The following is a 23521-nucleotide window of genomic DNA, read 5'->3' as shown; positions in this document are numbered from 1 at the left end:
ACTTGTCAATCAAGTCCTCGGTTCGCTGAGCATTCCTAGAACAGTTCAACTCAACAACGTATTCCTTCCTGGATACAAGTCATGGTACTACGCGATCTTCTTCCTGAATAACCTGGACTCGTTCGAACTTTACGTGAAACAACTAAGGAGTGATTACTTCAACTTGCACGGATATTACACATTCGTTTACAATGATCTAGCCGAGAGTCAAATAACAAACATGTTCAACGCTCTATGGGAGCTCAAGATCCTCAAAGCATTGATAATTTCGCTGCACGAGGATCAACCCCAGCTGTACAGCTACTCCCCGTACACAAGCAGCAAATGCGGCACTCCCGACGTCTTCAGAGTAGATCGAGCCACATCTTCGCTGCTGTTCAAACCTCAGCTGGACAATTTCTACGGATGTGCCCTACGTGTCGGAACCTTTGAGTCCCTCCCGTTCATCCATTTCCCACCATCTCCGGAGAAGCAATCATCGATCGAGGGATTCGAAGGTCACCTCGTCACCACCATCGCAAACAAGCTGCGCTTCAAGCTAGAGTTTGTCAACCCACCGGACGGTGCCCAGTGGGGTGTCGTACGACCCAACAACGGAAGTACAGGGCTGATGGGATTGCTCCAGAAGAGTGAAGTACATTTTGGCATTGGCTGTCTGGCCATTATCGCCGATCGGGACGAGATTCTGACGCGAGGAACACCTCACTACACGACCTCTGTTGTGTTTGGCGTGCCCGACGGTCGGCGGTACAGCGCGTTTGAAAAGCTGTTCCAACCATTCGATTTTTATTCTTGGTTTGTTGTATTTACAATACATGGCTTCGCTGCTGTTGTTATATTGGTACTCAAGTTCTGCCCAGAACCCGTTCGTCAGTTTGTTTACGGAGATGGGAACCAGATTGCCTTCTTCAATACGGTTCAAATTTTCTATTCCGGACTTACGAGCCACATGCCCAAGCGAAACTTTGCTCGAACCCTGCTGTTTTTGTTTCTCGGGTATGCTTTCTTGATCCGAAGCATGTACCAGGGATTGATGTTCAAGTATCTTCAAGCCGACTCCAAGCACAAACCAGTGGAAACGGTAGATGAGCTCGAACGGTCTGACCTACGCTACGATATGTTGCTAATCTCCGAGCGGTTTTTCAAGAACAATCCAGCGATACTCAAACGCGCACGCCGTATTCACACGGGAAATGACAGTCTGAACGCTGCCCTGGACGGAATAGCTACGAAGAAGAACCAGGACGGAGCCGTGCTGGTCACGTCGCAGCACATCGCTTTTCACAACAAGTACCGTTTGGATAAGGGCTTCGTGAGGAGTACTCGAGATCAGCTGGTCACATCCCCGGTGGTGTTCTACTATCCGCGGAAGTCATTCTTGGTGCTTGAGTTCAACCGTATCATTGGTGTTGTCCAGACGGCTGGCTTGATGAGTTATTGGGTACAGAAATACGGGAATTATGACTTCTTCCCGAAGGAAATACGTGAGGTACGGCCAACGATCATGAACATACGATCGTTGCTCGGGTGCTACGAAGTTTGCGCTTTTATGACGGTTTCAAGTATTTTGATGTTCCTGATAGAACTCGCGTCGCAGAAGGTACCTGTACTCCGGAAAGCTATAGAGTTTTTTTGCTGACAAGTAGTGTCTTTATTGAGTACAATAATAGTTACAAAACATTGAACAACGGAAATCAATTGCATTCGAGAAATCCCTTCACCACTTCAATAGCAAACACCAGAACCCCAACGCACAACCCAATCATCCAAACCTGAAACGCTCCCGTCAGCTGACCAACGCTTAACTTCCGCAGCTCGTCCACCGGTTCCGGAACGCTCGCATATTTCCTGTCAATATACTTCTTGACCCAAGCCTGCACCAGACCGTTGGCGTTCAACTCCAAAATCGTATCATCAAACGGCTTCGTCAGGCAAGAGTTGATTCGCATGGCGACACTCAGCGCATAGTTGTACAGCCGTTGGCGGACCATCCGAAAGTAGCGTCCGTCACTAAACTTGGAGTTGTCGTACAGGACCTTTTCGTAATTGGACACTCGAGAACCACGCAGCTGTCCCCAGCGAATGGCGTTATCATACTGAGGGATGTTTGCACTAGGGATAATACGAATCTGCTGTTGAAGCTCCGGCATATTATCGAAGACGTACACTTCGCTTGGGATAAGGTAAATTGGATAGTGTCCGTTTATGAGCTGCGTTAGCGTACTCACTGTGGAGTGATTTGGGGACTGATGGAGAAAGTTGAACAAAGCCTGCTGGTAAACGGTGCGTATGATCAAGCTGTAAATTATCCACATGATCAGCAGGAATCTGGCAAAGTTGCGACCGGGTAATCTGGAGAGGGATCCTCCAAACATAATGTTAAAAAGATTGAGGGTCGGCGTTCGGATACGATAACCGAACACAAAGTTCTGTACAGTTATACTTGTTCGGTAGATTACACTGATCACTAATATGCTACCGGCAAGCCAGAAAATGAACACAAGCCACAATGCGCTACCGAAAGGAAGCAGAAGTTTCTCGAATGATCCATACGCCTCACCAGGAGACACGACCATGACAAGCTGGGAGTAATGATAGTTATGACTTAATGACATGTATCGATGCCGCAACAGGTTGTACCCAAAGAACCCCAACGTGAAGTTTGACTCGCCGGATATTACCATCTGCATAGCACCCGTAGCGGTACCGTTTTCGTAAATAAGCCCAAACCGAAGACCGTTCGGCACTTCCTGCGGACGTACGTAAAGTTCAGCGTCATCGCCAAATACTTAAGCAACCTTGCATCTACTCCATGAAGCGAAACGATCTCACCACGTGCTCCGTACTGAAGCTGCATGAACGCCGCGTACGAGTAAACTGCTACAGTAAGTGGGCAGCTATGGAAGTTATGCAGCTTCTCTGGAAAGTGCTTCCTGGAGCTTCTGAAACGATCCTCCCGAAAGACGTTCCAAATCAGCGGTCGAACTTTTTCACAAAAACGTGCAGAGAATGGAAAGTACGTGTACATGTGGGCTTCCGGGTCTGCCAGACCTCTAGCAAACAGTATGTTGATGTTCACCACGTAGAAACGCCACATCTGCTGTAGAATCCGGTATGCGATCAGCTGTTCATCAGCGTAGTCATTACCAAGCACGATCACCACGTAATACCCAGCAAAGTTGTACAGCTTCGAGCAGATCGTTGCGTAGATTACGTCGAATGCTTGCTCCCCATCTACGACGAACAGATTGAAGCCCCGAGGTCGGCGAGTTTTCACGGAAAGTCTATGTATGACCTCCAGCGCAACCTTGCCGGATAGCGACTTTAAGACGCGATTGGTCAGCTCCGCGAGATTTCCACTGGTGCGATCGTTTGTTGATACCCAGCTTATGAAAACGGTGTACGCCTTGTCGCCGAAATCATCGCTGGTTACAAGGGCCGTCGTTGCTTGCCAAAGAAGATTAGTCCCGGGATCGATATCCGGGAGGGGTTCCAGGGCAGTTGAAGTCACCATTGGGATGAGTACTAAAAGAAACGAAATCATCGTGGATTAGAAGCTTAGAGTGAACTCATGTGGGAAGAGCTACTGGTTTTATCCTGGAGATTTTAACATTTGGAACAAAGAGCCATAACTTATCCGATGGAATAAAAGCGAAATTCACCATAGGTCAGGGAAATGTAAATTTAAAGCGTGACAAAGATTAATTGCCTTTCACCTCGTTAGTCGGTCACCTTTTTGTCACCTCTAATAGTATCGCCTCATTATTAAATATAATATTTCAGACTCCTACATTTTGCCATAATAACTGCCCAACCATGAACGTAGTATTGATCCTCGCGAGCATGGCTTGTGTACAGACCTTGATTATACTGCCGGAACCTTGTGACAAACTAATTGTGGAAGCAGCTTCACAAGTGCTGCTGGAAACGTTCAACCAGGGTTTCGATACGTTTTACCTGATATCTCTGTTGACATCGACGGATTATGATACCTCTGCAGGACTGCTGGTTCAACGAGCTGCAAGACTCCTACCAGTGATCGTCGAATCGATCGGCACGAAGATTAAGACGTCCTCCAAGCAAAGGTTCAACGTGATTCTTATGGATTCTGAAGTTTCCCTTGATCTTTTGAGAGTGCTCATTATGAAGAAGAACTTCGATACCTTTGGAAACTTCCTCATTCTGCTACTATCGGAAGCAGAAGCCGGAGATTTATGCTCGCAGGTTTTTCACGTAACGGCGCACTACCTCATCTACAACGTCAACATTATCTACCGCATCCACAAATCGATCGCTTCATACACGTATTTTCCCTACGGAACACCTGGAGATCATCTTACCCGTATGGCACGTTGGAACACCTTCATACAGACAGGATTTGTTAGTCCTAAGCTTCACTTTCCACCTAAGTTTAAAAACTTTTTCGGTGCTTCACTCGGTGTAGCTCTGTTCAAAACAACCACCTTTATGGATTTCTCGTATGACGAAGAAGACAATATCGTTAATTACCGAGGAGTAGATGGAACTCTGCTGAAAACCATCGCCCTAGCACTCAACTTCACCATCCGTCCCATAATTCCAAACAACAACCAACGCTGGGGTACTCTCAACCAAAACGGAACCGCTACCGGAGCCATGGGACTGCTGCTCAACGGGACCGTCAACTTGACCTTGGGATTTTTCGGGAACAACTATCTCCGCCAGCAGTACCTAACCGGAACGCAAAGCCACTATCAAACATCGCTTATCCTGTGCGTAACTCCTGGTTCCGCGCATGGATCCTTCGAGAAGCTTCTACTTCCGTTCCAATTTAACCTATGGGCATGGTTCGCTGCAATGTTGACGATCGCCATATTCGTCATCGTACTACTGCAATTCCTTCCAAAGTACGTCCAACACTTTATCTGGGGTCGAATGAATTGTACCCCAGGGCTGAACCTGTTCCAAACAACCATCGGAAACCCCGCCAACCCAGCTCCTTCACGTAACTTTGCCCGCTTCCTGCTCACCATATGGATGCTAGCAACGTTCGTTCTCCGATCGGCTTACCAGCAGATCATGTTCTACAATTTTCACCACTCTCAGAACCACTCGATCGTGCGCGACTGGGACGAGTTCATCGCATCCAAATACCGCATCTTCGTGATCCCTCCGGAGCGGTACCTCTTAGACAACCTACATGATCCCATCCAGCGTCAAATTACGATCATTCCAACGGAACAAGCCAACGCCACTCTGCAAGCTATCCGGTACGGATTTCTCCGTGGAGCTCGTATCAGCTATCCGGAGTCCCTCTACTACCAAAACCTACAAGTCCTGAACAACGGCGGTCCCTTCTATCGGCAGTTCGGCAAGCGTTTGTACAGCTACACGCTGAGTGTGTTCTTCCGGAAAAATTCACCGCTGGTGGATCCGTTCAACGGGCAAATCCAGCCACTGGTTACCTACGGCTTTGTGGAGCACTGGCGGCGGGAGTTGCTTAACCGCAACCTGCAGGAGATCATTAGGACTCGGATGAGACGCGCTCGGGCCACGGCTCTGAGCGTGCCGATATTGAGCGGAATCTTCGAGCTCTATGCGTTGGGAATGGTGGGAGCGATGGTAGCATTTCTGGTTGAAATTTGCATTGCAAGATTTGAACATCGTTGAGAAAGCGATTGTGGACAAGTTGTATAATAACATTGTTTGAAGCTGGAAGTTGTAACCCTACATTTGACATACCGTCATCTGGGCCGAATCGGGACAGCTGTTTGGTCCTTGTTACTTCACAATGTTTTAATGGTTTTGATTAGTTTTGGATAGAACAGACATAGAACAACAAAAACAGAGCATCACTATCCAAATTTAAGTTTTTATTTGCTCTAAAAACTACTGTCCCTATTCAGACTGTAGTCCCAATTCGCTGCAATGGAGCACCCGATTCGAGTGGTAGAAATGGCAGTTTTCTCATAAGGAATACATTGTAGAAAAAAGCAAAAACTGCTCGAATGGAAATCCTCCATTGCCGGTACGCTTTATAGCTATCAAGTTTCATCATGTCTCAAAATTGTAGTGAAGCAGGGTATGCTTTGATAATGTTTTGTCTGAAGTAGAGCTAGAATTCCCTTCTTGGAAAAATACAAAATACATCAATACAACTAAGCGATTTAAATGTCACAGCTTAATTACAACCGAAGTGTTACCTAAGCTCGCATTTCGTTCCAATATTGTACTAACCTGACTATCAAATCATAACACTGCGTTGTCATTAAATTATGCTGTTATTAATTGCACTATAGACCTAGAAACTAAATTGTCGAGTCATGGAAAGCTTGTGTTTCAGGAATATGCATAATCAAGTATTTATCTTTATTTAGACTGTATTGTGTGACGATAACGACATTGAATTATATGTCAACGGCTTCATGATTCAAAAAGCTTTTCAAAGTTTTCCATCCAGACCAGCCGGACCCTAAGATGACAGTTTTGGTGACTTGCGCGTATTCACCGACAGATGGCAAGAGGAAAAACCCGAACAAATCTTATTATTTCAACAAATATTTTATGCTGTTTCAATTTACTCCCGTTTCAACAAAGTACCAAAATGTTCAACATCTTCTTAGAGCTACTTCTGAAAACTAACAGTTCAATCAAAAAGACCACAAAACTAGTAACGACCAAAACACCGCACAGTTCAAATGCCCCCAGCAGATGATCTAAAGTTAACGGCTTCGGCCCACTGGATTCAACCTGTTCCTGAAAATCGTAGTCACCGTACCGCTGTATCCAATATTCCATCAAACCGGCCGCCAGAAACCTTCGAATTTGCCGATTGAACTGCCGCGTCAGCATCGACTTCTTTGGGTAGTAGATGGTGATCGTATAGACGGCGATACTCTCCTGTGCAATCCGGACGAATCCGCCGGGACGTCTCCGGTGTAGCCGGTTGTGGTACGCCACGTGATCCGTACAGCTCATCATCACCTCCGGACTATCGGGGTTTTGAGTCATCCAGAGAAGGCGTGCCGCTAGGTTGTCCTTCACTGGGGCAGGGAATCACCCTAAGGGTTGAGAAGGTTAGGAATATGCTAGATTTGAAGTTGAACTAACGTTCATACCTCTTCATCCGTTCCGGAAATGCCTCATAGTAGCGAATAGCAACGTCTATCACGTGGTAATGGGCACCGGTTGCATCTACCTCTGCCAGAGTCCGAGAGGGGGGTCGCTTCAAGCTAAGCTGCAGATACTTGAAGCTGGATCCTTGGTAAAGAGTTCGTAGAATGAACGTTTCCATTATCCATAGGAATAGTAAGGTTCGCGCGAAATTACCACTAGGTACAACGTTCATTGATATCCCGAAGAGTACCTTGTACAGGTTCAACACTGCTGAACCAACACCTCTACCATAGACAAAATGTCGCACGTCATTACTCATCCGATCGACAACAGCTATCGTAACGAACCCAAGGGCCAAGGATATAACAACTGCCATCCATACCGCCGATCGAAACGGACGAAATAGCTTCTCAAACGACGTATACGGTCTTCCCGGAGGTACCGAAATTACCAGCGCCGTAGTATAATGCACTTCACCAGCCTTCAAAATCTCGTTTCGTGCCGTAGATATTCCTAGACACGAAATACCAAAGTCGACCTCTTCCTCCTGGATCATCTTCATCATCCCGGTACTGTTCTCCTTGGTCGCGATTCCCCACTGGGTGTTGTTGGGTGGAATCAGTATGGTCGTTTTGAAGTCAAGCTTTTCCTTCAATACCTCCAGCATGTCACCCTCGAATCCTCCCAATACCAACTCCTGATTTTCATCATAGCTGATAAAAGTGTATGGTCTGGTCTCGAAAGATCCCACTTTAAGTGTACATCCATGTAACAATGCGGTCTTGTCCGGGAAATAATCATCGACCAACTCCGACAACTTGATCAGACTCACAGCAAAGCAATTTCCCGAAGTAAATGGATCGTACGTCCACAGCTCGACCCGAGTGGCAATCACTCCAGCAAAGACTACGTTGACAATTTGTTGTTTCAGCAGATCTTCGAAAATCTGGTTGATCATCTTCTGCTCCGGAATACCACTGTGCACGATCAGATACCGGCCGGAATAGTCGTACCTTTCAACGTTCAGTGCGCGGTACAGCAATCTGAAGGACTCATAGCTATCAACGAGCCAAACGTGGTGCGTCCACGGTCTACGCAGTTGCTTTCCCGACGGGACATTGAAGCGTATGGCAATTTGTCCGTCCAATGTGCTGATAATGGAGTTCAACAGGTCTTGCTGGGCTCGCGAGTTGTTACTGGAAATATAGGCCTGCGATATCAGTGCTGGAGCGAACGGATCCTGGTAGTTCTTAAGCAGTATGCCTGATACGGCATCAGCTAGATTGGACTCTTCGGCGTGCAACGACGAAAAAAGTTAGTGCAAATAATAACAGTGAAAGCTTCATGGCGGTACTGTGCTGAACAGGTAAAAAACGCCCCCTTATATGGTTCAGCAGCACAAAATAACAGCTCATTATCTGTACAGTACAAAGCGACGCCTTGTACGCCTTAATCGCCTCATACGCATCAACATCACTTTCCACTTCCACCACTCAAGCAAGCATTCTAGTACAAATGCCAGCAATCCGGCGATCAGTCCACCTAGAAGCAATATGAAACAACCCATGACTTGCTGCAGCTCAATTGAGCGGGGACCCGTCTGCCAACGAATCTGCTTCAGGAAAACCGGCTGATGGTAGTTAGAGGCCCATTGATCGATAAACCCAGCGGCATTCAGTCGACCTAGGAAAGTGTTGAACGCTGGCAGAAAGGGCGCTGATTTTTGCGTGTAGATCGCCAGCTTAGACAGGAACACACGATCGTACACCGTGCGAAGAAGTTTACCCTGTTTGGTGAGGTTGCGGTTAAAGAAGGAAATGGCCTCGATTGGCATGAGCATGACGTATCGCGTGGACGGAAGCTGCAGTTCGTCGATCTCGGTGGCTATCAGTTGAGCGTAACTTGTCTGGCGAAGATGTGGCAGTACATCTGGATTTCCGTCAAACACGTAGCTCAAGTTGCGAGTCATTCGGATGTGATAACCCGCGGCAATGTACTCCGGGATAATCTGCGGAACTGTGCGGTTCGGTTGTAGCTTGAGAAATTTGAACAGTGATGCCGTATAGGACGTACGGATAACCAAAGAATACAGGAGCCATGCGGCAATCAATGATCGAGCAAAGTTACGGCCTGGCAGACGATGTAGCGAACCACCGAAGAACACGTTGAACGTATTGAGCAGAGGAGCAGACACTCTGCGGCCGAATACAAAGTATTGAACTGATATTGACCTGCGGTTGACGATCGCGATCACGCAAAAGGCGATCGCCAGGATGGAAGTTATGCAACACCATATGATGTACTTGAATGGTAGCATCAGCTGTTCGATCGTGCTGTATGGATATCCTGGTGGTGCAATTATAGTTATCAGTGATGAATAGTAAGGAAACGTGCTGCCCATGTAAAGACTTCTACTGAGCGTCAACGCCCAGTAACCGATACTGAAATTAACTTCTCGGTCGCGAATCTAAGGGAATTAACAATTTGTTAGTGTTCAGACTACATGCAATTTAATCCACCTTACATATCTCGACGCTCCGGTGCAGGAACCCAACACTGCCGTAATGCCCCAATCCGGGGGATCCACCAAAACGATCTGCGTAGTAAAGTTCAACCTTTGACTTAGCACTCGAGCCACGATCCCTTCTAGACCATCCGTCTGAATCACCTTGCCCTTGCTATCATATTTCAGCATTACAAACGGTGCAATCTCGAACGTGGCCAGCTTCAACGGGCATCCGTGCATGTTGGACAGCTTCGGAGGGAAGAATTCTTTCTCCACGTTGCCGAAATGTCCCTCACTGAACACCTTCCAGAGCGTCGGTAGAACCCGCTCACAGTATCCATCCCCGAAAGGAAAATACGTGTAGTAGTAAGTCTTGTCTGGTGCGTATTCGTAAGTGACCAGTATCGCAACATTCACTATATAATGCGTCCACAGCTCGTCCATAATGCGCTGCACCGTGTAACCGCTGCTCTCCGACGAGTTACTCACAATCACCATGAAGAAACCGTTGTAGTTGTACGTGCGCACCTTCATTCCGTCGCTGATCCTCTCGAATGCTTTGTAGTCATCAACCAGGAACACGTTGAACGCTCGCAACTGCTCAAGCACCTTCGCCTGATACGTCTCCAGCTGAACCTTGATGTGCGGTTCCGAGCGGGCGGTTAACTCGTTTACGATGTCACGCTGAACAAAGACATTACCCGGATTGGACGCTCGGCGGCGGATGTAGATGTGGTTGCTTTCCGGAACGAAAAATTGTCTGATCATGGCAATGCTCGCTTCCACTAGTGGTTTGGACTTGGGTGTGACTGAGTCGGTAAAGTTGTAACTTCCGTGGGATACGGGAAGTACCCAGCAGATAATAAACAGTAACATGTCGAAAGATTCAGCCCATGTGACATCATTTGAATCGGATACAGTAATTTAAAGCAGAAAGCAACATGCAATTTCTCAACTCATAACTAGGAAACGTGTGAAAAGTCCATTTCTCGTTAGCAATTAGCTTTTGGTGACTGATAAAGTTGCAAGATATCGTTGGGACGAAAATATTAATATGGGTTATTAGTAGAGAGATAATAACAAAGGTCAAACAGTCACAGGTCATAATGATCGTCAATCTATAAATACCAGAATCCAGATATTCCGTCATTTCCAGCAATCAAGCAAAATGTTTCTACCACTGATCTTGACAGCGTACCTTTCCGCCGTAACCTCATCTCCAGAAAGCATCTATCCAAGTGTTCCGCCACAGGTAAACGTAACGGCCGCCGTCTTGCTGGAAGCATTTAAGGATCCTTTCGGATCGGTGCACGTTGCACAAGGTTCTATCTCTGAACGGTCAGCCCAGTTCCAGGCGGATCTCCTGGACGATGTTATCGCCCAGCTTGAGGGATCGATCGTGTTGAGGTTGGGTTCGGCACCGGGAGAACTTCCCCGCAGACCATGGCTGCTGAACGTGTTCCTGGTTGATAGCTATAAAGCGTTTTTGAAGCAATACAGCATGCTGAACGCACATTGGTATGACTTCTCCGGGCGATACCTGGTGATCTTCAGTGAAGAGCTCGTTGAAAAAGTTGTTCGGAAGGTTTTCAATGACCTGTGGAAGCTACAGATCGTCAATGTTGTTGTGATGGGTTTCGCGGAGCAGAAGGTCATTCTTTGGACGTACTTTGCATTTTCTGGTAGAGCATGCCGCATGGTACATTTGCGTACAATTTCCAAAATTGATTTAGACGAAATGTACCCTGACAAGACGACTTCATTTCATGGTTGTCTGTTCAAGGTGGCTGCTTTTGAAACACGACCTTACACGATAATGCACAGATCACCCAACAAAAAATTGAAATTGAGTGGTTTCGAGGGAGATATTCTGGATGTACTGGAGGAGAAATTCAAATTTAGGGCGCTTATCTACGAGCCTCCAAATGGTGAGCAGTGGGGATATCCGTCCGAGCAGAACAGCACAGGGATCATTCGAATGATTTACAAGGAAGAGGTTGACTTTGGGATGTCTTGTTTGGGAATTTCTGTTGCCCGATTGAAGATAATGAAGGCGGGTATTGCTCATCATACAACGTCAGTAGTACTTGCAGTGCCCAAAGGTCGTCCGTACACTCCGCTGGAGAAACTGACCCGACCGTTCAGCGCTAGTGTTTGGATGTTGACCGGTACCATCTTATTGGTTGCCTTTATCTCGATTGGGATCATCGAGCTCAGGAGTCAAGTGGTTCGTGAGTTCGTGTTCGGAAGAGCCATCCGGACACCTCGTCTCAACTTGATACAAATCTTCTTTGGTCTTGGTCTGCCTCGACTTCCTGCTAGAAATTTTGCCAGAACCCTGCTTTTTCTTTGGATTTTCTTCTGCTTTGTACTGAGAACCCTGTATCAAAGTGCCATGTTCCAACATCTTCAGCAAAGCGCGAACCTTCATCCGTCGAAGACACTAAACGAGATCGATCAAACGGATGCGTTCTACTATGTAGCAGAGAGTGGTGAACGCTACTTCGAAGCGTTTCCAAACCGCTTGCGAAGGTATACTGCTTTATCTTGATACAAGTTCATAACCATTTCAAAAACACCCTCTTGCAGAGTTCGTCACCTGCCTCAAGAGCACAACAACATCATCCGTCGGTTGGACTGGATGGAGCATCATCCTGAGTCGCCAGATGTCGTGATGGGAACACTCGACGCCATGGCACACCACAACCTTCTGTACCGTCGCAAGGGTTTGGAACCGGTAACGATCTGCGGCGAAACTATAACGACCTTTTCGATGGCGATCTACTACCCGAAGAAGTCGATGCTCACCAAGCAGTTTAATCGACAGCTGCAGCAGATCCAGGCTGCCGGGTTGATAAACTACTGGATCAGCAGTACGGGGACTATGAGTTCATCGGAAAGTCAACAGGGAGCGCTGAGCCGAAACAGCTGAGCAATGAACATTTGATGATGGCATATGAACTATATGGACTTTTGGTTCTCATCTGCGGGGTAATTTTTGGGTTCGAATTAATTTCTGGAAGAGTAAGAATGATTAAGCAAGCGGCTAATGAAGGTGCATTCACAGTTGCTAACGTTGGTAATTGATAGTGTGAAAAAGTGATGCATACAGTCACGAACACCATGACATGACAAAATAAATTTTCGCATTATCTCTGTCCGATGAAATGGTTTTGATCGTGAACATCAGGGCAGGGTACTTATTTCTCAACCTTGCTTATAAGAATGAAACATGATTATAGATATTATATTAGATTCGTGGCGAAGGCAATCAGTGTCACTTGTATTAATATTATTGTCTATTTTATGTAAAGGGAGCGGCCGTGGCTGGCTGGTTACGGTGTTTGTTTTGTAAGCGAATGGTCCTGGGTTCGATTCCCATCTGCTCCCAACGAGAATGTATAGGAAATATAAATCTTTGAACTCTGAACATACACAAAACAAATCAAAGTCGCTCGAGTCGGGGTTCGATCCCTCGTTTTTTAGATTAGTAAGCAAAAATGATAATCACTATAGGCGAACGCGACTTGGTGAGCTATAACTGGAGTTAGGAATACTGGAATACAAAACACCGCTGTCATTTTGTTGCTCCGATTGACGATGTTATAGACTAGCGCCGTGTCCGATTCAATATAGACCGGCGCGCGGATCCACCACGTCGCCCCGTACATGCAATGTCCTAAATTAATTATCATTTTAATTAAGTGAGTAACTTTTGAAGTTTACAGAAGGTAGCTGACCTTTTGCAATGTAAATGTTGTTCTAACATCAATAAATGTCTTTATTGGTGGATACCTACTCTGTTTAATCCATAAAGAACAGAAACAACTTTCTCAAAACAGCTAAATAAACTAAAAGTATTTCCATAACAAAAACAACACCACTAACCGCAGATTGCTGAGCTGTCGCGGTTCCCTCGAGCTGTCCATCTGCTGGAAGAAGTCGTAATCACCGTATCGCTTCATCCAGAATCGAATCAGTCCGGTCGGCTGAATGTTACGAATCCGATCGTCGAAGACCTTCGTCAGGCGGGACTTTTTCGGATAGTACAGTGCCACCGGATACACGGCCACGTGTTCCTTCGCAATCTGCACGAACTGACTTTTGGGAAAGATCTTGTTGTGATACGCAGCGTGATCGAGGGGGATCAGCACGACTCCGTAAACATCACCGGCGCCAATCCGCTCGACCATGTTTCCCAGCGCGTCCTTTCCGGGGGTTATGTACGTTGTTCTGGAAAAGTTTTGAGTTTATTAGGGTGCTACACGAGGTTGATTCGTTGATTGATATCTCTCAAGTACATGCGGTAAGGTAATAAAGTAACGTTGCCCAATTTCCATCATGTGGTAATCGATCCCGGACTGATAAATCTCTTGCATGGTCTCCAAAGGTCTATGGATCATCGTACGCTGAAGATACTGGAACAGAGATCCCTGGTAGAGTGTTCGGATTACGAAGCAAAAACTACCACAGCAGCAAGAAAGTTCGTGCAAAGTTCCATGTAGGAGGATGAGGCAGCGCTCCACCGAAGTAGATGTTCAACATGTTAAGCACTGGAGATGTGTTCCCACGGCCGTAAACAAAGTCACGTAGGTCTCGGGAGCCGCACTGTAAGATCCCAACGACAAGTATCCCAGTAGTCAGATACAGCGTGATCAGAAACCAAATCTCACTTTGAAACGGACGAAAGAGTTTCTCGAATGCCGTAAACGGTCGACCTGCTGGCACAGCAAACAACACCTTACTGGTATAATGCGTGATGCCAGGTTTAAGCCAGTAGCTACGGTCCTGTGCAACCGCCATACAGCCGGTAAAAAAAATAATATTGCTCGAGAAATGATTTGGGAACGAAGCTGGATTTGGCGTGGAGCCAAATGCAACCCTATACCTTTCTTTAGTAAGAAAGGCAAAAGTCCTATATTCTGGGAACCCTAGTGTATACATATCGAGGTTTTTAAGCGAAGATGACGTTTGAATGGTGAACGCCCGAAATGTCAAAATCACGCAGTGGTACCAACATTACGGAAAAAGTGTGCCATGACATGACAGCCACATTTTTTTTCTAATGTTGGTGCTACTGCGCGATTTTGACATTTCGGGCGTTCACCATTCGAACGCCAGTTTCGCTTAAAAACCTGGATAGATTTTTTTTATCCCAAAAATCACAAAAATCTGTATATACAGATTTTTGTGAAATTATTTAATTTGAAAATTTCAATTGTTTAGTAGTTGGGTTCTAAAGCCCTATGTCAATTTTTATGTACAACGATATAAAACACGGTCAAAAACTATTTCTGATCAGTTTTTTTTATTTTAATGCAAAAAAAAATAATGAAAAGACAACATTTTTTCGATGGATCAACTATGGTCCCCTTGGAACGCTGTCAAGTAGGAGCTTTTCTGTCAAGAAGGATCGCGAGGTTAATTTTTCAAAATTTATTTTAAAATCCATTTTAAACTATTTGTGGTCGTACAAAGGGTCATTGTACTCAGAAAAATAAGCTTTATCGCTGTAAACATTAATATCAGCAATCTAAGCTTCATTTTAGGACCCAATTGAATTATGCTTTAATACGATTAAAAAGCTTCTACACCCAAAGTTAAAGAACGAGGGGATAGTAAACGTAGCTATATTGAGTATATCGCGTGTTCATTCGTTCATTGGAACAGTTCATCCTATGAGTGGCATATGAGCTTAATCACGAATGGCTATAAAGGCACGGTTCAATATGAATTCGAATAGATGAACAAAATGAACCATGAGTAAATATCGGTAATTTATATTTACAGTAATTTTACTACCGAATCGTGTAATGTTGACATATGGCTTCGAATTTGACATAATACAAATAACATACAGATTTATTTTTAAGAAAATAAATACAAATTTCTCATAAAATAATCTCGCAACGTTGAATGCAAAACGTCACAAATGATAATCTGGCAACTCTACTTTGTGTCTCAGGCACTCACGTCGATATATGAGTTACTTCCGGTACGCGAGTGAAAACTGCTCGAAAAGAGAAGGGCTTTCCCGCTTGCCCAGCAATCGACCGTCTACTCTCTCTTCCATTTGCTTCCCGTCTCTCCTCGGTACTGGTCGCGGAAGAGGAGTCGCGCTCGCCCAGCCCGGGAGCATGTTGACAGCTCCCATACAAACTGAGCGTACCTCTTTTTGCGGGCCCAGTGGGCCTAAGATGGCGGCCTTTGATATCATCTAGCCAAACATTTGAAAATGGCGAATAGTTTAAATTAATATAATTTTTGCCTAATTTCGGTTTAAAACGACAAAATAAGCATTCTGGAATCATTTTCTTGAAAAACTTGTTTAAAGATACGCCACGTTAAAATATTAGTCTCGAACAGTTGGAGGGAGCGTGCCGCGAAAGCCGTCACGGAAAAAAAGTTTCCCATGCAAATTTTGAGTTGCGTTTTTAATGGGCGGACTCCGACGAGGTCCACATGCCATCTGTCGGTGGATACGCGCAATTCACGAAAACTGTCATGTTAGGGGACGGCTGCGCTCGCCATATTTTTTTTGTCGTCTCAAGTTTTGTCGCGTGTTCGAATGTTCGTCAATATTTGTTTGACCGTCCAAAGAGTGAACCAAAACTGTCTGTCGCTGGTGTAATCCGGGAGGATTTTTAGCGTTTTCCGGTGAGAAGAAGGGCGCCGTACGATCGAAATTGTTTTCCGGTGAGAAGAAGGAAGAGCGCCGTGCAAGCCCGCCCGCGTGGCACGATCGGAGTTTGTTCGTTCCGGAAAGAAAAAGCCGGGAACCTGATTGTATTCCGGTGAGAAGAAGAAGGGGCGCCGTGCAAGCCCGCCCGCGTGGCTTGATCGGAGGATTTTTAGCGTTTTCCGGTGAGAAGAAGAAGAGCGCCGTGCAAGTCGCACGATCGAAATTGTTTTCCGGAGTAAAGAAGGGGCGCCGCGTGCAAGCCCGCCCACGTGGCACGATCGGAGTTTGTTCGTTCCGGTAAAGAAGGGGCGTGATCCGGTAGAAAAAAGTGCGAGTGAAAGCAGCCCACGAGCGTTGGTCTACCCCATCAGAGCGTCATACAACGACCTCTTCCTCCTGGATCATCTTCATCACACCAGTGCTCTGTCCCAACTCCCGAGCGAAGCCCCACGCCGCTGGCGAAACTTTGTATCGGAGCGTAAAGTTCTGCTTCACTGCCAGCAGATCCATCAGGTCACCTCGAATCCACTGACATCAACTTCTTCGGCGTTCTTCTGCCAGCGAAAGATGGTGTACGGTTTCGCTTCAAGAGTTCCGCCAATCAGCGGACATCCGTAGAAGGTCTTCAACCGATCCGGATACAGGTCTACGTCATCAGTCGGTGAGAATTTCTGCCACAACATTGGGTAAACTACTCCGCAGTGAGATTCACAGTACGGGAAGAAAGTGTAGACCAGTGCCTCGCCCGCAGCGCTCTCAACGACCACGTTGACATTGACGTCCAACGTCCAAAGATCCTCCAATATCTGTCTGATCAAGTCATTCAGGTCTTGCTCAACTTCGCCAATCGTTACCAAGTAATATCCAGAAAACTCGTACTTTCGATAGTCCATCTTCTCGAAAATTCTCCGGAAGCTACCATGAACCAGTGGAAGAACCAGGGTCTGAACAATACAACGCGATTCTCGTGCACCAGCTGAACAACCAGTTTTCCATCGACGCGCCGAAGCACCTCATTTAGTAAGTCCAACTGAAGCTGGACCACTTTCGGTACTGTTGAACTCCCGGTTAACTAGAACGGCCTCGTGAGAGTGGGCGAAGTGGCGGCTTAGGATGATGGAAACGGCGAATGGAAAATTGGAGTCATTGAAGTCAAGGTCAATGAGGGTTTCGATTGGCAGCACTGTGACCAAGCAAAGAAATATTTGAAAGAGCATTGTTATTAGCTCAACGGCTGCAAGTCGTTTGGCTTCTTTGTTGTATTACCAACGGATGGATATGACCTGGAAGACAATAGAAATGGCTCTAATTATGATACCTTTTTTCTTAAAATAATATGAACATGAAAACGGAATCAATTTTTTGATATGCCAGTCTTTCTATGTTTATTGGGTTTTATGAATAAACAATTACGCGCACTGCTTTTGCACTCACGCTGCTGGCGTATCAATGTCCAACGATTTCCTCCAGCATTCTTTTCAACCCAACAATCCTGTCAGAAATCAATTCCATCACAAAAATAGTCCCACTCAAAACAATCAACAATCCGTACAGCTCATAAACCACCATCAAATGTTCGTTACTCATCTGCCTCGGCTCAGCACTCCCTTCCGATCTCCCAGAGAACTCGTAGTCGCCGTACTGTTTGATCCAGTAGTTGGTCAACCCGGCAGCTTGTATCTGCAGCAACTGATGATCAAATTGCCCTGTTAGCATCGACTTTCTCGTAGATCGCTATCGAGAATGTCGTCAAAGGCTCACGGCAGATCGGGACCGGTTTCAGGCCCCGCCTCCGGAACTGCTGATTGTGGTGCGCCATATGATCCAGCGTACCCTGTACCACGTCGCGCGATTCCGGATGGCGCTCCATCCACTCCAGCCGACGGATGATGTTGTTGGGCTCCTGCGGAAGGTGACGGACTCTGCAAGAGAAAGTACTTGAAACTGTTTTAATTTCAATGCGATCCTGCGAAATACCTTCGCAAGCGGTTTGGAAACGCTTCGTAGTAACGTTCGCCACTCACAACTACGTAGAATAACGCGTTGGTTTCGTCGATCTCGCTCAGTGTCTTCGAAGGAGGAAGATTCTCATTTTGCTGAAGATGTTGGAACATTGCACTCTGATATAAGGTTCTCAGTATGAAGCAGAAGAAGATCCACATATAGAGCAATGTTCTGGCGAAATTTCTAGCAGGAAGTCGTTGTTACCCAAGTCCAAAGAAAGTCCCAATAAGGTTCAGACGCGGTGTCGCAATACCTCGTCCGTAGACAAACTCACGAACAGTTTTAGTTCTAAACTCAATGATCCCAATTGAGAGAAAGGCAACCAGCAATACCACCCCAATGAACAGCCAAACATCAGCACCGAATGGCCGAATTAGTTTCTCGATCGGAGTATATGGACGACCTTTGGGTACTGCAATGACCATCATCGTCGTGTGATGGGCAATGCCTGCCTTCAAAATAGCCGATCGCGCAACAGAGATACCCAAGCAGGAAATACCAAAATCTACCTCTTCTCTCTGAATCAATCCCATCATACCAGTACTATTGGTTTCCAACGGATAACCCCACTGCTCTCCATTTGGAGGCTCATAGATCAGTGACCTAAAGTTTAGCTTGCTCTCAAGTACATCCATAATATCACCCTCAAAGCCACCCATTTTCAGGCGTTTCTTGGTTCTGCGCATTATAGTATAAGGTGGCGTTTCAAAAGCAGCAACCTTAAACAGACAACCATGAAACTCTCTCGTCTTGTCCGGGTACAACTCATCTACAGCAATTCTGTACACATTTTGCAGGTGAACCATACGGCAGGCCCTGTTTGAAAATGCAAAGTACGTCCACAGCTTAACTTCCTGACCCAGGAAACCCATCGCAACCACGTTGATGATCTGTAACTTCCACAAGTCCTTGAAGATTTTCCGTATCACTCCTTCATCAAGCTCTTTACTGAAGACCACCAGGTATCTTCCGGAGTAGTCATACTTGTCCACGCTCAACTTGCCATACTGCTCGACAAACGCTTCATAGCTATCAACCAGGAACACGTTCAGCAGCCATGGTTTGCGCGGAACTTCACCGGGTGCCGATCCCAACCTTAGCACGATCGATCCCCCTAGTCGGACAATCACGTTATCCAGAAGCTCCAAGTGTACTTCGAGTGATCGCTTACAGGTGAAACTTTGTGCAACATGCACCGAACCGAAGGGATCCTGGAATGCTTCCAGCAGGACGGCGGCTACAGAGCTGGAGAGTGATTTCAGCGGATCATTTGGTAGTGGAATCTCGGGTACTGTCGATGCAGCGAGGGAGGATGAGATGAAAATTAACGTCAGCCACATTTCGATGGTTAATTATGGATGGCTGAGTTATACTGAAGACCATGTTATATGTCAAATTCGTAACCTTTTGACATTATTCAAAAAAGATCTTATCAACTCACGGATGTCCCCATAAAACGGCGAGTGATGATCTTCGTGTTAACGATATCTAACAAAATGATTGAAGAGTAACTAAGCAGATGCTAGAAATGTTCACACGATTTCGTAATTAGTACGTGACGAGCTATATAAATTAAATCCATTTGCTGCTGACAACTTTTTCCTACGTTGTAAACTATTCGATGTTAGATGTAATTCTGGAATCTCTTTTAAGCGTAATGCTTCAGTTTCGCCACAATTACGATATATTTGGGCTCCCTGAACACGTTCCAACGGTTCCAACCAACATTATTTAAAAAGTTCAAAAAGCATCATGTACAAACTAAAAAAAAAAACGCATTTAAATGTTGAGCATCCATTTTCAATTCCCATTTTAATATAAAAGCAAAAAAAGATGTTCTAATGATAACAAACGATGAAAAACGTTGCTTTTATTGATACTTGATCATCCAAGTTCAATTAAACATTATTTCTGTAATTTTATTTAAGAAAAACAAACATAACTTCTTTTGATATCACCATCGTATATATCACCCTGCTGTCATTGAGGGGGACGCTTTGTTATGATTCGTTTTTCCTCGCCGAATATACATGGCGCTTTTTTCATTATGCTTTTTTTCGTCACGAGGTTCATGTAGTCTTTTATCTGACAGGTTGACAGGGCTATATAAACAGGGACTGCTGATGGCAGAGATTTTGTTTATGTTACTTTATTTAAAATCATGATTAAACAGACTTTACTGAATTAACTTTTGCTAATTTTGGTGGAGAGGTAGCTTATTAGAGTACTTTCAGAATATGCAATAACCCAGAAAGTGCCAAAATGTAAATGATGCCTTTTGAAATGTTACCGTCGACATTTGGAAACATCTTAAGAGCGAGTTTTTCACCAATGTGTAACAGGTCGTATCGAGATGCTCCGATTTGGATGAAACTTTCAGCGTGTGTTTGTCTATACATGAGATGAACTCATGCCCTCTATGAGCCCTCTACGACAAATGGAAGTGAGGTAAAACGGAAGTTTGAGGTCCAAAAAACATAAAAATATCTCGCATTTCCGTAAAACTTCATCAATTCCAACTCTCTTAGATGCATTCAAAAGGTTTGTGCTATAGACATCCAGGATTGGTTTGACTTTTTCTCATAGATTTTGCACTGGGTGTAAAAATAGTTTTTTGAAAACGGCCTCAATTTGCAACTGTCAGCAAACCAATTCACTGTTCGTCAAAAGTAGAGAGTATTGTTATCGATCATAAAAAGTTTTTTTTTTTGGAAGAATGTTGTGTTTTGAGGACTTGAGTTTAAGTCAAGAAATCTTAAGAAAGTTACAGGCGAGATCGTCATTTTTTATAATTATGAATGGAAGTTATTAATGGATTCAATTAGTTTTATCCATCCAAAAGTTGTCTTTATTGCTTGATTCCGTTTGAAAACCTGGTATACTGAAAATCTCTGTTTGTTGGATCAGTTTCGCTAGAATTAGCGATGTTTTTGGCTGGACCAGAAAGAGCTGCAGGATTAAAAATCAACCAGGGAATTTATCTGCAAACATCGCAGAATGACACTTCATCGTCACCCGTAAAAAGAGAAACCTCTTCTAACCGATCGATATTTGAAAATACACACTATTTTCAGCAAAATATGTAAAATATTAGAAAGACACAAGCTACTGATTATACACCCAAAATTTAGAGTCGAGATAATCGTTCTCTCAAAATTTATTGAGGGCTCAGTGCCAAAATCGATAGAATAATGGTACCAACTCACACCATCATAACAAATGAGTTCATTCGTTAGTTGAATCAATAAATCTCCAACAAGTGTCATACATCGACTTCTGACTTCTCCTTGGTCACCAAGCTGTGGTGGCCGAGGCTGCTAAGTCATTGGATTGGTTTATCAAAGGTCTCTGGTTCGATTCCCGTTGTCGACACTTTTGGTTTTTTGTTTGACGGATGAACTTTTTTTGCAAATGAATCTCGAGAGAATAGTTCTATCGCCCATCTCGAGCTGTGTTCTCTGCGTCCGTGAATGGTACCACTATTCTCTCGACTCGAGACCATCATTCTCTCGGACTAGCGCTGCCAGTTTTGGGTGTAAAACAGCTCATTTTCCAGTAAGAAAAAAGTCATGCTTGTGCTAGAACAGCCTCCTACTTTGTGGATGTAAACAAAGTGGGACCATTCGAAAATCACGTTACGCATTCTCTCTATTCATCACCCAGTTCATCACCCAGCTTTTGCATATTACTGTAAAAAATAGATTTTTTTGAAACCTTAATATCTTTTGCAACAGCCTTCAACACCCACACTCATTTAGGCAAAGTTAGGGAATTTCATGGACTATAAGCACAGTCTGTGCAACAAGCATACGGTATTAACTTTTTTCAATTTTTCTATAACAAACATTTTACAACGTTTTGCCCTGTAGGCACTTTTTGGTCTCAATTTTGTAATATTCGGAATCCTTGGAAAATTTCACGTTAGTTATAAGTATTGAAGTAGTAAATTTGTTTTAAAATAATGAAATAAAACATTTTTGTAAAAAAAGTTAGACTTTGTTTACCCTGTGCTTAATACGTCAAATGCTGTATCAAGTAGGAAAGTAGGAAAACCTGTTTTACCTGAAATCGAATTTTGGGGATCTGTGAAGGTCAAAAGATGAGGCATTGTGAGCTGCACAAAATGGCGTTCTTAACTCAATTTGGCCCGGAAATGCACGTACGACAAGTTAGCACGACGGCGACGAAATGATCCATGCACTCAAAAATATTAACGTTGAAGTTACGTGAAAAGCTGTGTTTTTTTCCACTACAGTTTTCACGTAACTTCTACGAGGGGCCCTAGTAGAAATGGGATTTGATTGACCAGGTTATTTCACGTTGATTGTGTTTCACACGCAAAAGCTAAGTGATTCAATCGATGAGATTTACTTATTTGTTTTAGTAAACTTTATATGAACTTTTAGTTGAATGTTATGGTGCTGGAAGCTTTTTTATTCTCAAAAAAGGAAAAGATTTTGTTTTGCAGAAAACTATTTTATTTATTCATTAATTAGCATCTTAAGAACAATCTCGCCTTCAAGTCCTGCAGCATAAATTAAAACATAATGTGGTGCCTCATGTGGAAACATTCAGATGAAACACGTACGGCTAGACCACCCAAGGTCGCTCGACGTGTTCTTCCCCAGGTCACTCCTCCCGATGTGCTTGATCCTGGTCTCCTCGCCGCGGATCGCCACGATAGGTATATCTCCAGGCACCACGATAAAACTGCTCATGCTCGGCGGAATCGTTCTTGTAGTCGAGCCTGTTGGTCTGCATGGCCGCACGGCGGAACCAGTCAGAGACTTAGGAGGTTGTGTATTGGAACATATTCGACGACAACAGGCTGGTCAGGGCTGATGGATAGCTGCACCGACGTAAAAGATCGGAACGAAAGCGGACACCTTCACTCCTTCGGGACATATACAGGAATGACCCACTTGTTGGCTATTTCATTTCCGGTGGCGTCAAGAACCACAGTGGCACGGACCGTTATTGTCATTCCGATGCATGAAATCGGCGTCAAGGAAACTGCCAGGTTGTGCCTTTTCTGATTGCCTTCGACGAGATTTGTGGGTCACAGCCTAGAACCGGCCAGAATTCCGGTGGCCGTGGGATAGGAAAGAAATAATCGTTAGTTAAAAATAAAATAATGTTCAACTTAATTTAACTTGCCATCTGTTACAATTTGACGAGCACAAGTTCGGCTGCTGATCTTCACCGTTCGCCACCAATTTTCATACTAATAAAAT

At 44.8% G+C, this 23521-nt stretch overlaps 1 protein-coding gene and 1 pseudogene across 1 annotated transcript; one reads left to right on the top strand and one right to left on the bottom strand.

The window, feature by feature from the left end:
* Window positions 1-10769: 10769 nt before the first annotated feature.
* LOC119770549 lies at window positions 10770-14794 on the top strand (the record flags this gene model as incomplete). Its single annotated transcript, XM_038265607.1, is given in 4 exon segments — window positions 10770-12133; window positions 12191-12471; window positions 12474-12643; window positions 14786-14794. Coding segments are annotated over 4 exon segments (1824 nt in total), but the record flags the coding sequence as incomplete, so codon positions are not given.
* A 2935-nt stretch (window positions 14795-17729) lies between these two features.
* On the bottom strand, window positions 17730-23005 carry LOC119770547 (annotated as a pseudogene).
* Between the last annotated feature and the right edge of the window lie 516 nt (window positions 23006-23521).

The sequence above is a fragment of the Culex quinquefasciatus genome, chromosome 1, assembly GCF_015732765.1.
Source record: "Culex quinquefasciatus strain JHB chromosome 1, VPISU_Cqui_1.0_pri_paternal, whole genome shotgun sequence".
Lineage (NCBI taxonomy): Eukaryota > Metazoa > Arthropoda > Insecta > Diptera > Culicidae > Culex > Culex quinquefasciatus.
This window is presented reverse-complemented; position numbering and strand designations above follow the sequence as displayed.